At 54.2% G+C, this 11,832-nt stretch overlaps 1 protein-coding gene across 1 annotated transcript in view; it reads right to left on the reverse strand.

Moving 5' to 3' along the window:
• Positions 1-3,038, reverse strand: part of RSAD1 (radical S-adenosyl methionine domain containing 1) — a 6,633-nt gene extending 3,595 nt beyond the window's left edge. The window contains exons 1-7 of the mRNA XM_014601778.3: positions 2,940-3,038; positions 2,070-2,203; positions 1,711-1,915; positions 1,195-1,560; positions 955-1,018; positions 464-611; positions 145-199 (exon numbers count right to left, since the gene is read on the reverse strand). Of these exons, the coding sequence (XP_014457264.2) occupies positions 145-199; positions 464-611; positions 955-1,018; positions 1,195-1,560; positions 1,711-1,915; positions 2,070-2,203; positions 2,940-3,038 (1,071 nt within the window). The remainder of the gene's footprint in view (positions 1-144; positions 200-463; positions 612-954; positions 1,019-1,194; positions 1,561-1,710; positions 1,916-2,069; positions 2,204-2,939) is intronic.
• Positions 3,039-11,832: the final 8,794 nt, after the last annotated feature.

Here is an 11,832-nt window from a genome sequence, read left to right on the forward strand (position 1 = left end):
CTCCATGCCGAATCATTCTCTGTGCAGTGATTAACCACAGCTCTACCGGGAAGCCACTCCTCTGCCATGAGCTCCACACTCACAAACCTTGCTCCCCTGCCCCAGCCTCTGAACAGGCTGCTGCAGCGGAGACCTGTCTCTCACCTGGTGTGTGATCCCAACATCTGTGCGGAGCCCCAGAGCCAAGATCTCCTCCAGCCTACAACAGAGGGAGATGCTGGGTGACTATGCAGCTTCTAGAGCTCCAGAGAGGGCTCCTGCACGCAAGGCTGAAGGTGCAGCAAGGCCTAGAAGTACCAGAGCGCAACAGGGGAAGCTTCACGAGCCCGAGCTGGCAGAAGCATCTTAGCATCAAGCTCTGCAGCTGTAGCTCAGCCATGGTCTCTTGCCCTGGAACGTCCCCCCCATAGAGGAGTCAGATGCCGCCCTGGTAAGGGGCCACTTTATCCTGCCCAATACTCACACATCCAGTGGGTTCTGTGCAACCCGCTTCCTGGTCCCATGTCCCCAGGCCAGCACCTCCCTCATCCAGTTGTCTGGCTCCAGGGTCTGTATCCGGGCCTCCCGAAGGCTCGTACCGCTTCCTCGGGGCACAAACCTCCCGTGGGCTCCTGGCAGAGAGACAGGCCTTCCTGCAGCATAGCTCCCTCCCTCCCAGAGCTCGTCAGACTCATGCTCCTCCTGGCCACGCTCCTGTCTCGTGTGTCAGATCCATGGGGCTGAGAAGGAGTGGGAGATGAAGCCCTGGCAGAGTAGATCACCACCCATGGCACCCAGACAGTCAATACTGGGAGGGAACTCAGCTAGGGGGAAAGAGGTAGGGACAGACTCCCTCATGGCAGCTCCTGGCAGAAGCAAATGGGGATCCCATTAGCCAGGCTGCCTCCCAGCCCTGTGCATCCCCACCGTGGTAATACCCCAGGCCCTCCTGACTTCCCTACCAGGTGAACTCACCTGGACCGATCCCGATGTACTGGCTGCCCTGCCAATAGGACAGGTTGTGGGTGCTGAGTGCGCCCTGCAGGAGAAGATGGTACAGGGTAAGCCACAGAACGCGATGGCATCTCTTTGGACCACAGCCCAGGAGGAGCTCACACCCCCCCAGCAGTCACAAAAGCCCCCAGCTTGGCCACCCCAAGTCTCCTCCCCCCCAGGCAGAGCACCCAGCCGGGTCTGCCAAGGGCCAGGACTCACGTTCCTGGCAAAGTTGGAGACCTCGTACTGCCGGAAGCCTGCATCCTGCAGAATCCGCCGCGCCACTTCGTACATCTCGGCCACCACGTCGTGCTCAGGCATAGGCAGGGCACCCTGCTGCACCTGCTTGAAGAGGGAGGTGCCCCGCTCCAGCGTGAGCTGGTACAGGGACACGTGGTCATCGCACAGCTGAAGCAGGCGCTCCAACCCCCTGGCCCACGAGGCAACGCTCTGGCCCGGGAGGCCGAAGATGAGGTCAATGGACGTGCGTCCTGGAAACAGTTTCTTGGCCTCTTCCAGGGTTCTCAAAGCCTCATCCGCCGTGTGGTCCCGCCCGAGGAGCTGGAGCTCTGAGTTGTCCACTGACTGCAGGGAACAGAGAGGCCTGGTGAGACCACACCGGCCACCCAGGAGCAAGGGGGCTCTGGGCAGGGGTGAGAAGGGCACAAGAGCAAGGGCAGACAGCGAGGATGGAGGGAGATCGGGTGAGGGAGGCAGGCAGATGTGTCCTCTCACCTGGATGCCAATAGAGAGGCGATTGACACCTGCCGCCTGGAAGCCCGCCAGCCGCGAGGCTCCGGCCGAGGTGGGGTTGGCTTCCAGAGTGACCTCCGCGTCTGCCGCCAAGCGAGAGCACTGTAAAACGGTCTCCAGCACCGCAGCGATGGTAAGTGGGCTGGCCAGGCTCGGCGTCCCCCCGCCGAAGAACACCGAGCTGATCCTGTTGGGAAGAGAGGCCCCAAGCCCCGCAGTGCGCACGTTGCTGCCAGAGCGTCTCGTGCCCGACACCCCAGGGACCCGGGCTGCCCAGGACAAAGCACACAAGCATGTCCCTCTCCCATATACTGTCCTCACCCTCTGGGGACTGCACCCACCTCTGCACTCGGCTCAGCTGGATCAGGGTCTGGGCTTCCCGGGCGAGACAGCTCCGCACCGCCGCTTCGTCGAGGCCCCGGGGGATGTACTTGTTGAAGTTGCAGTAGCTGCAGCGTTTGAGGCAGTAGGGCCACTACGGGACATGGAAAGAAGAGAGCCCTCTTGGCAGGGAGCACATGGCAGCGCAGTCCTCGGAGTGGGGGAAAAGCAAATCAGGTGCATGCACCCAGGAAGCAGGATCCCCACTGGAAACGGAGAAGCGCAGCTGTCGGAGCGGAAATTGGGCTCCGATACTGTGTGTGCGCGTGTGGGGGGGGGGGGGGGGAAAGAGGTCAGGGGTCTCTCCCAGCTGTGCCACCAACACCAGGGTGACCTTGGGCAAGCCGCCGGCCCTCTGTGCCTCGGTTTCCCTGCCCACCTCAGCATTGCCAACTCCCACGATTTTCAGTGCTGTTCTTAAAAGCCTAGACTTCACGAACAGGACAAGCGTAGCTCTTTCTTTCACATCCGTTTATAGTTATAGGTCCAGATAAAAGAAACCGCGAGGATTTTCCGCATTCCCCAAGCACGGATTTCATGGATTTCAGAGACATTAGGGGCTGGAAGGGACCTCGGAAGATCATCCCCGGGGGCAGGAAGTCAGCTGGGGGCAAAGGAAGCGTCCAAACGTTTTGTGAAAGCCTTGAACCAAGGCAAAAATCATGAGAGCGGGCAATCCTGCCATCTAAGCAAATGCCAGGCCACGACCCAGGAACGCACTCCTGAGCACGGCGCCCAGGTGCCCCTTGCCAGGGGGCAGCGCTCCCCGTACGGCCCCGGGGTGCACGCGTGGGGGCAAGTGTGCGCGGGGCGGGCGTGCAAGCACTCACGTGGGCGTACAGCGCCGCGGCCCCGGGGTCCCGCTCCTGCCCCGCAGCCGCCGAGCCGCAGCCCCGCAGCGCCGCAGCCAGCCCGCGCCGCGCCGCCATGCCGGGGAGGAGCGCGGGGCGGGGCGGGGCGGGGCGGGAGGCGGCCCCTTGGCGCGGAGCGTCCGCCCATTCCGCAGACGGGCAAGCGGAGGCGCAGCCGCGCCTTCAACCCGCAGCGCAGCGCCGAGCACCCGCTCTCGCAGCCGCGCGTGCGCATTGCAACGGCTGCAAACAGGCCGTAGCCTTGTCACACAGCGCCAAGCCCTGGCTCTGGCGCCCCTCGGGTCCTTTGATCATTGTGTATGGCCTGATAATGACCTGGCAGTGTGGAGGCGGACCAGCGAATTGCATGACAATTAGGCATGGACCTGTTAATTGCGTGATAATTACTTTGCACGTGCGGCCAGACTAAACGTATGGCATGATGAACCAGCTACTCGCAAGAGGCAGGGCCCTGGCCCGGTTTGCAGCCCCTGGCAGCGGGGGATGATTGGTGGTGGTGGTCTGTGGGGGGATGTTCAACATAAAACGGCATAGCAACCAGCTATAAAGCTGTTACACGTCTTCAAGCACTAACACTGTAGCCAGCTAGCTTTTTTTAGAGCGGGATGGACTTTTTATGGAGAGCTGGTTACTTTGCATGTACGGCTGGTCCAAAATGATTGCACCATGAACCAGCTAATGTTGTAATATAGAGGCTCTGCTCCATGTTCAAATTAGAGCTGGATAGCAACCAGCTATAAAGCTGTTACGCATCTACAAGCACTAACTCCATAGCCAGCTGGCTCTTTTTAGAGCAGGATGGACTTTTTATGGAGTGATCATTACTTTGCATGTGTGGCTGGTCCATATTTATTGCACCATGAACCAGCTAATGCTGTAATATTCAAATTAAAGCTGGATACTATAGCAACCAGCTATAAAGCTGTTACAAGGCTTCAAGCACTAATTCTGCTGCCGCTCAGCTCTTTGTATAGCTGGATGGAGGTTTTTAGCTCCTGAGAATTACCATGCACATGTGGCCAGTCACATGCAGAGTAATTATCATGCCACGAAAAAGCTCATCCAGCTCTAAAAAGAACCAGCCAGCTACAATGCTAGTGCTTGAAAATGTGTCACAACTCTCCAGCTGGTTTCCACCCAGCTTTAATGTGAATGTGTGGCAGGGCCCTTATTAATCGTAAAGCAGTAGGGCTAGAAGGGACCTCCACAGCTCATCTAGTCCAACCCCCTGCCTGAGGCAGGGTCATCCCTATCCCAACAAAACAACATGCACACCCCCCTTGCACACGCACACCCCCTTGAATTCCCTAGACTTGCCCAAGGTCCCACAGTGAGTCAGTGGCAGAGCTGGAAGGAGTACCCAGGTCTCAGTGTACAGGGCTGAGGCTTGTCTGTTAGCCCAGACACTGGGAAATGGAGTCAAACACGAAGCAGGGCATGGGGCAAACTGGTGGACCAGATGAAAATTTAGACCTAAAATTGGTGTGTGGACAATCCTCCCAGCCCCGAGGCTTCAAGATGGAAAAGAGAAGCACACAACAGCGGTGAGTGCAGACTAGAGGACAGCAGTGTCCTCTACATGGGTTGCCCTTTGACAGCCCCCAGGATACTTCACACAGCACGGCAAACCCTGGACAGCTCGATGCTCCTGATCTCCATGGGCCCCACTCGCTTCCGGTTGGCATTCGGCTGTGAGTCAAGTGGATGGTGGCAACCTGCACATAGCTCTCTCCAGCTTGGCTCCCCTTTGGCCCTGCTGCCGTGATGCTTGGGGTCACTTGTGTTGCTTTTCCTGATGGTCCTTAGATTTGGCCTCTGAGCAAGAGGCACCTGGACTGTTACAGGAGCAGGTCATGGAGCCTGGGTCCAGGGGTATAACAAACCACTGAGGGTAACTCTGTGGTTGGCATTACAGCAGGGCTCCAGGGAGGAGTATTCAGTGCAGCACACACAAGGTCTTACTGGGGACAGGCTTTTATCAGACACTAGTATAATAATAATTTCACAGGGCAATCCTGCTGGGCCTGCCAGTCATTCTCAGACCTGGCAGCAGGTGGCATCTCTATCTCAGCTGTGACTAGAATGACAACCAGGCCATACATACCATGCTGCCGCTGAAAAGTCAGGCTGGCACCACACCAATGAACTTATCTCCTTTAGCTTCGCCACAGCTCTTTTGGGGTCAGTCATCTCCTGCCTGGCCATGGGCCAGAGGCAAGGTTAGATGATGCATTTGCAATCACCAAGGAACTTTTTTGGTATGAGAATGACCTGCCTTGCAAGGACCTTGCATCCATACGGGCAAGGGGCTGCTGTTCTTATCAGCAGCAGGCACTGCAGATGCTACTTCAGCTGTTTGAATCCTTCAGCGGGGCTGGGAGTCCTGGTACCACGTGGGAGTGACAGGGACAGAGTCTGGATATTGTTTGCCACTGGAATCTATTTTTCCCTCCCCCTTCTGGTGGGAGCTGCATTGAGCAGTGGCTCTCCTCCAGGCCGTCTGCATGAATAACTTATGTTCGTGCCGTGCCTTTCATCTCGACGGATCCCAAGGTGCTTTCCTAATGCATGAGCCATTTCATCCACAGCTGAAAAGCAGCTGTCCCTGGGGTGGAACGCCACAGCTATTTAAGAGAGCACATTGCCGTTAGGTAACCACCCTGGGCAGGAAGTGAGCAACGCCTTTGCCAGCTGGTGCTGAGAAGGGAATTTAATTGGGCGGAAGGTAATTTCTTAAATTAGAACTGGCCGGGACACCGGTGCTAATTCCCCATCTCTTGCGTAAAGTGCCACGTGGCCTTTAAGAACCTCAGTTAATTTGCATCAGTGCAGCAGCGAGTGTTTTTCTTATTTAACATAGTGAAAGGACGGTGCCTGCAGCAGCACAGCGTCCCATACCACGCTGGGGAACTGAGTTAGGATCGACTGAGAGAAGAATATGCCATGATCTGACCTGCACCCCACGGTTTCCACTGCCCCTGGCTCTCTCCCATCTCTCCCCTCTAAGCACCAACCAGAACCCAACAGACTTGGCTGATGAGATTTAATGAAAGCAGGGCCGGACATCATATGACTGTGGCTGGGAAGTCACCTTTCCACTGACTAGGTGCATAATAGCACTGGCAGTGCCAGTGCTGGCTTTGCCACGATGCTCCATTGGCGTTCCCACACCTGTTCTGGGAGAGGCTTACCCGCTCTCGTGGCCTGTTGGACTTTGGCCTCTGCTGGTGCCAAATGTAAAAGTGACATGAGCAATAGGGACACCTCTCCCCAACAAGGGCCACCAGCTCCTAGTGAGAGAGAAGTGCAGTCTCATAGCTTGGTTGTTGCTGATCGTGGTCACGCTCAGAGAAACCCATCACCATCAAGCTGCTATTTCAGAGAAGAGTCATGTGTTGGGACAGTTATACGTGAGACATTGTTGAAACCACTTATTCCTGAATCGTGAGGGCATTTTCCAAACTTGGTGGGCTTTTCCCAATCCTTCACAACTTGATCTCTGGCTGCAGCAGCATCTCTTCTAAGTAGAACGGGCAGTTAAGTCCCTGGACCAGTTGCAAACCCAGGGGCTATGGGATTTTTTGTTGAGCTGTGCGGGGTAAGGGGAGAATGCGAGAAACAGTTGTGAGAATGTCCCTAAGAGTCAGCAGAGGGATGGAGCTCTTGGGACTCGCTGGAGAGGCAAACTTGGGACCTGTGAGAAGGGACAATTATTTCTGCTGTGTTTGAGGGAGCAGGGCTTGGTTTTGAGCTAAACAACACTGTGTGAAAGAAAGCATTGTCTCATATAATCAATTCCTCCTCCTAAAGGAAACAACCGAACACAGTCCCAAATTAGCTAAGTGCTTAGGGCAGCAGGATTGCAGGAAGTTCTTTTTTGCTGAAGACGGGTAGGAAGTGCAGATACTCAACAGCCTTCCGAGTCATCTCATTGCAAGCTCCATCCAAAATACACAGAAAAATCCCCCTCCCAGGTTCGACACATGCACTCACTTCCTGCAGGCCATCAAATCCAACTCCAAATCCGTGGGTGCAATCAAGAAATGTAAGCACAAATGTCATCTCGGTCAACTGTGCAAGTCACTCTATGTAGATAGCTTCTTGTGTTTGGCAAGAGCTCACTTCCTCACTGTCACATTAATTGGGGCATATAAAAAACAATCATAAAAATCATACAGAAGTCAGACTGGAAGGGACTTCCATAGGTGCAACCCGTTGCCCGAGGCAGAATCAGCCCTATTCAAACCATCCTATACAAATCCATCATCTAACCTCTCAGTAAAACTACCATCATCTCTGACACAGCACAAGACATGACACCCCCTAACCTGCCCAGGTAAAGCAGGGGGACCATGGCAGCCAGTGCCCTGCTTCTGTAAAAAGTTGCTAATATATGCTCAGGAGATTCCAGATAAAGGGCCAGGCCACCTGCTGCAAAGGAAGGCAAAATCCCACCCAGTCCTTACCAGTCTGACCATGGGGCAAAATTCCTTCCTGACTCCAAACATGGTGATCAGTCTGACTGTCATCTCTTCCTGCCTCTATCCCTCCTGTTCCCACCATGTAGTAGTCTATCTTCTCCCACAGACAATGGAGAATCTCACTGGTACCCAACCGGGGGCACTGCTCTTCTTTTCCTCCACCACCATCCCACACCATCCGATGGTACTAAATCCCATTACTAGTCACTGAGCAGCTCTGCTTCTAGCGTCCTGCATTTAGGGCATAACCATTGCATGCACAAATGCACTGGGGAAGGACTGCCTGGGCTTCAGGAGAGGACCAGGGGGGTCACAGGAGACCGTAAGCTGACTATGAGCTAACAGTGTGCTCTTGGAACAAAAGCTATTGCAAACTGGGCTGTATTCATAGAAGTGCCACTTGCTAATCAAGGGAAGTGATTTCTCCTGCTTTATTTGGCACCGACAAGGCCACACTCAGAGTACAGCGTCCACTTTTGGGCCCCTCACATCAAGAAAGATGTGAACAAATTAGGAAAAATCCAGAGGAGACAACAAAAATTATTTGAGGCCTGGGAAAGATGACTTGGGCAGAAAGACTGAAGAAGACTTATTATGACTTAGTAGGGCTAACGGAAACCTGGTGGGATTCGTCCCACGACTGGGCGGTACATATTGAGGGCTATAGATTGTACAGAAAGGACAGGGTGGGGAAGAAAGGGGGAGGGGTTGCGCTCTGTCAACGAGCAATATACATCAACCCTCATCAAGACGGAATCGAAGGATGAGGAAGTAGAAGGATTGTGGGTTAGGTTATATGGGGGGCAAGGAGAAAGGGATTTGGTGGTAGGGGTCTGCTACAGACCCCCACACCAAGGGGAAGAAATAGATGCGGGGCTCCTGAGGCAGCTCTCGGAGACCATAAAAGCTAAAGAGGCGGTAGTCATGGGGGACCTAAACTACCCGGACATCTGCTGGGAGACGCAGATGGCAAAGTCCCACCGTTCACGCAGGTTTCTAACCTGTGTACAGGACCTCCACCTGACACAGGAGGTACACGGTCCCACTAGGGGGAATGCCATACTGGATCTGGTATTGGCAACGGGGGATGACATGGTAGGGGACCTCCAGATCGGTAGCCATCTGGGAGACAGTGATCACCTAATAATCGAATTCTTTATAAAAAGTCGAGTGGGTAAGGTAACTAGTAGGGTGAAAGTGCTAGACTTTAGGAAAGCTGATTTCAATGAACTCAGATGATTAGTCAAGGACGCACTGCAGAGTAGGAGTTTTGAAGTGATGGGAGCCCAAGAAGGGTGGCTGTGCCTTAAGGAAACGATCCTTCAGGCACAAAGCAAGATGATCCCGACGCGAGGAAAAAGAGGGAAAGGGGCCAGGAGGCTTCCTTGGCTGACCAGAGAAATCCAGGGCAGCTTAAGGGCCAAAAGGGGAGCACATAAAGTGGAAACAGGGAGAGATCACCGAAGAGGAATATACCTCCTCTGCTCGCGCTTGTAGGGAGGCAGTTAGACGGGCCAAAGCTACCATGGAGCTGAGGATGGCATCCCAAGTAAAAGACAACAAGAAATTGTTTTTTAGATATATAGGGAGTAAAAGGAAGGCCCAGGGAGGAATAGGACCCCTGCTAAATGGGCAGAAGCAATTGGTGACAGACAGGGGGGACAAGGCTGAACTCCTCAACGAGTTCCTTGCCTCAGTGTTCCTAAGCGAGGGACACGACAAGTCTCTCACTGGGATGGTAGAGAGGCAGCAGCAAGGCGCCAGACTTCCATACGCAGACCCTGAGGTGGTGCAGAGTCACTTGGAGGAACTGGATGCCTTTAAGTCAGCAGGCCCGGATGAGCTCCATCCGAGGGTGCTGAAGGCACTGGCCGACATCATTGCAGAGCCACTGGCGGGAATACTTGAACGCTCGTGGCACACAGACCAAGTCCTGGAGGACTGGAAAAGGGCCAATGTGGTCCCCATTTTCAAGAAGGGGGGAAGGAGGACCCAGGCAACTATAGGCCAGTCAGTCTCACCTCCATCCTTGGCAAAGTCTTTGAAAAAATTATCAAGGCTCACATTTGTGAGAGCCCAGCAGGACAAATTATGCTGAGGGAAAACCAGCACGGGTTCGTAGCAGGCAGATCGTGCCTGACCAATCTAGTCTCTTTTTATGACCAGGTTACAAAACGCCTGGACACAGGAGGAGGGGTGGATGTCGTATACTTAGACTTCAGGAAGGCCTTCGATACGGTATCCCACCCCATACTGGTGAACAAGTTAAGAGGCTGTGACTTGGATGACTGCACAGTCCGGTGGGTGGCGAATTGGCTAGAGGGTCGCACCCAGAGTCATGGTGGATGGGTCGGTCTCGACCTGGAAGGGTGTGGGCAGTGGGGTCCCGCAGGGCTCGGTCCTTGGACCGATACTCTTTAATGTCTTCATCAGCGACTTGGACAAGGGAGTGAAGTGTACTCTGTCCAAGTTTGCAGATGACACAAAGCTATGGGGAGAAGTGGACACACCGGAGGGCAGGGAACAGCTGCAGGCAGACCTGGATAGGTTGGACAAGTGGGCAGAAAACAACAGGATGCAGTTCAACAAGGAGAAATGCAAAGTGCTGCACCTAGGGAGGAAAAATGTCCAGCATACTTAGTGCCTAGGGAATGACCTGCTGGGTGGCATGGAAGTGGAAAGGGATCTTGGAGATCTAGTGGACTCCAAGATGAACATGAGCCGGCAGTGTGACGAAGCCATCAGAAAAGCCAATGGCACTTTATCGTGCATCAGCAGATGCATGACGAATAGGTCCAAGGAGGTGATACTTCCCCTCTATCGGGCGCTGGTCAGACCGCAGTTGGAGTACTGCGTGCAATTCTGGGCGCCACACTTCAAGAGGGATGCGGATAACCTGGAGAGGGTCCAGAGAAGGGCCACTCATATGGTTAAGGGCCTGCAGACCAAGCCCTACGAGGAGAGACTAGAGAAACTGGACCTTTTCAGCCTCAGCAAGAGAAGGTTGAGAGACGACCTTGTGGCTGCCTATAAGTTCATCACAGGGGCACAGAAGGGAATTGGTGAGGTTTTATTCACCAAGGCGCCCCCGGGGGTTACAAGAAACAATGGCCACAAGCTAGCAGAGAGCAGATTTAGACTGGACATTAGGAAGAACTTCTTCACAGTTCGAGTGGCCAAGGTCTGGAACAGGTTGCCAAGGTGGGTGGTACTCTCCCCTACCCTGGGGGTCTTCAAGAGGAGGTTGAATAGGCATCTAGCTGGGGTCATCTAGACCCAGCACTCTTTCCTGCCTATGCAGGGGGTCGGACTCGATGATCTATTGAGGTCCCTTCCGACCCTAACATCTATGAATCTATGAATCTATAAGAGTCTGGAGATTGAAGGGGGATTTGATAATGGTTTTCAAATAAAAAATAAATAATTTATAAAAAACATTTTTCTGAACATCTCCCCCACTGGGATCCCAGACGGACCCAGGGGAGGTGCAACTAGACCCAGGGTCAGTGAGGACAGTCAGGGAACTTCTGGAGGGACTGGACATGTTCAAATCAGCAGGTCCAGATGATCTCCACCCCAGGGTGCTGAGGGAATTGGCAGAGGTCATTGCGGGACCCCTGGCACGGCTTTACGAGCACTCATGGTGCTCATAAAGGCAAGGTGCCAGAGGACTGGAAAAGGGCCAATGTGGTCCTCATTTTCAAAAAACGGAGGAAGGAGGACCCAGGGAACTATAGGCCTGTTAATCTTACCTCGGTCCTGGGGAAGCTCTTTGAGAGAATTATCCTGGCGCATGTCCGCGAGGGACCAGCAGGGGAGGTTATGCTCAGGGGCAACCAACATGGGTTCATTCGAGGCAGGTCCTGTCTGACCAGCTTGGTGGTTTTCTATGACCAGGTCACAAAATCCTTGGATGCAGGTGTCATGGAGGACGTAGTCTTTCCGGACTTTAGGAAGGCCTTTGACACTGTCTCTCACCCCATTCTCATTAAGAAATTAGGCGATTGTGGTGTCAACACCTACACAGTCAGATGGGTCACTAACTGGCTGGAGGGATGCACCCAGAGGGTGGTGGTGGATGGGTCATTTTCGACATGGAGGGATGTGGGCAGTGGGGTCCCCCAGGGCTCGGTCCTCAGGCCTGCGCTGTTCAACTTCTTCATCAGCGACTTGGACGAGGGGGTGAAAAGCACCTTGTTCAAGTTCACAAATGACACTAAGATGTGGGGAGAAGTGGGCACGCTAGAAGAGAGGGACAGGCTGCAACTAGATCTGGACAGGTTACAGAGGTGGGCAGATGAGAACAGGATGGGTTTCAACACTGACAAGTGCAAAGTGCTGCACCTGGGGAAGAAGAACCAGCAGCAGAC

This window comes from Alligator mississippiensis, chromosome 8 (genome assembly GCF_030867095.1).
Source record: "Alligator mississippiensis isolate rAllMis1 chromosome 8, rAllMis1, whole genome shotgun sequence".
Classification (NCBI taxonomy): Eukaryota; Metazoa; Chordata; order Crocodylia; family Alligatoridae; genus Alligator; species Alligator mississippiensis.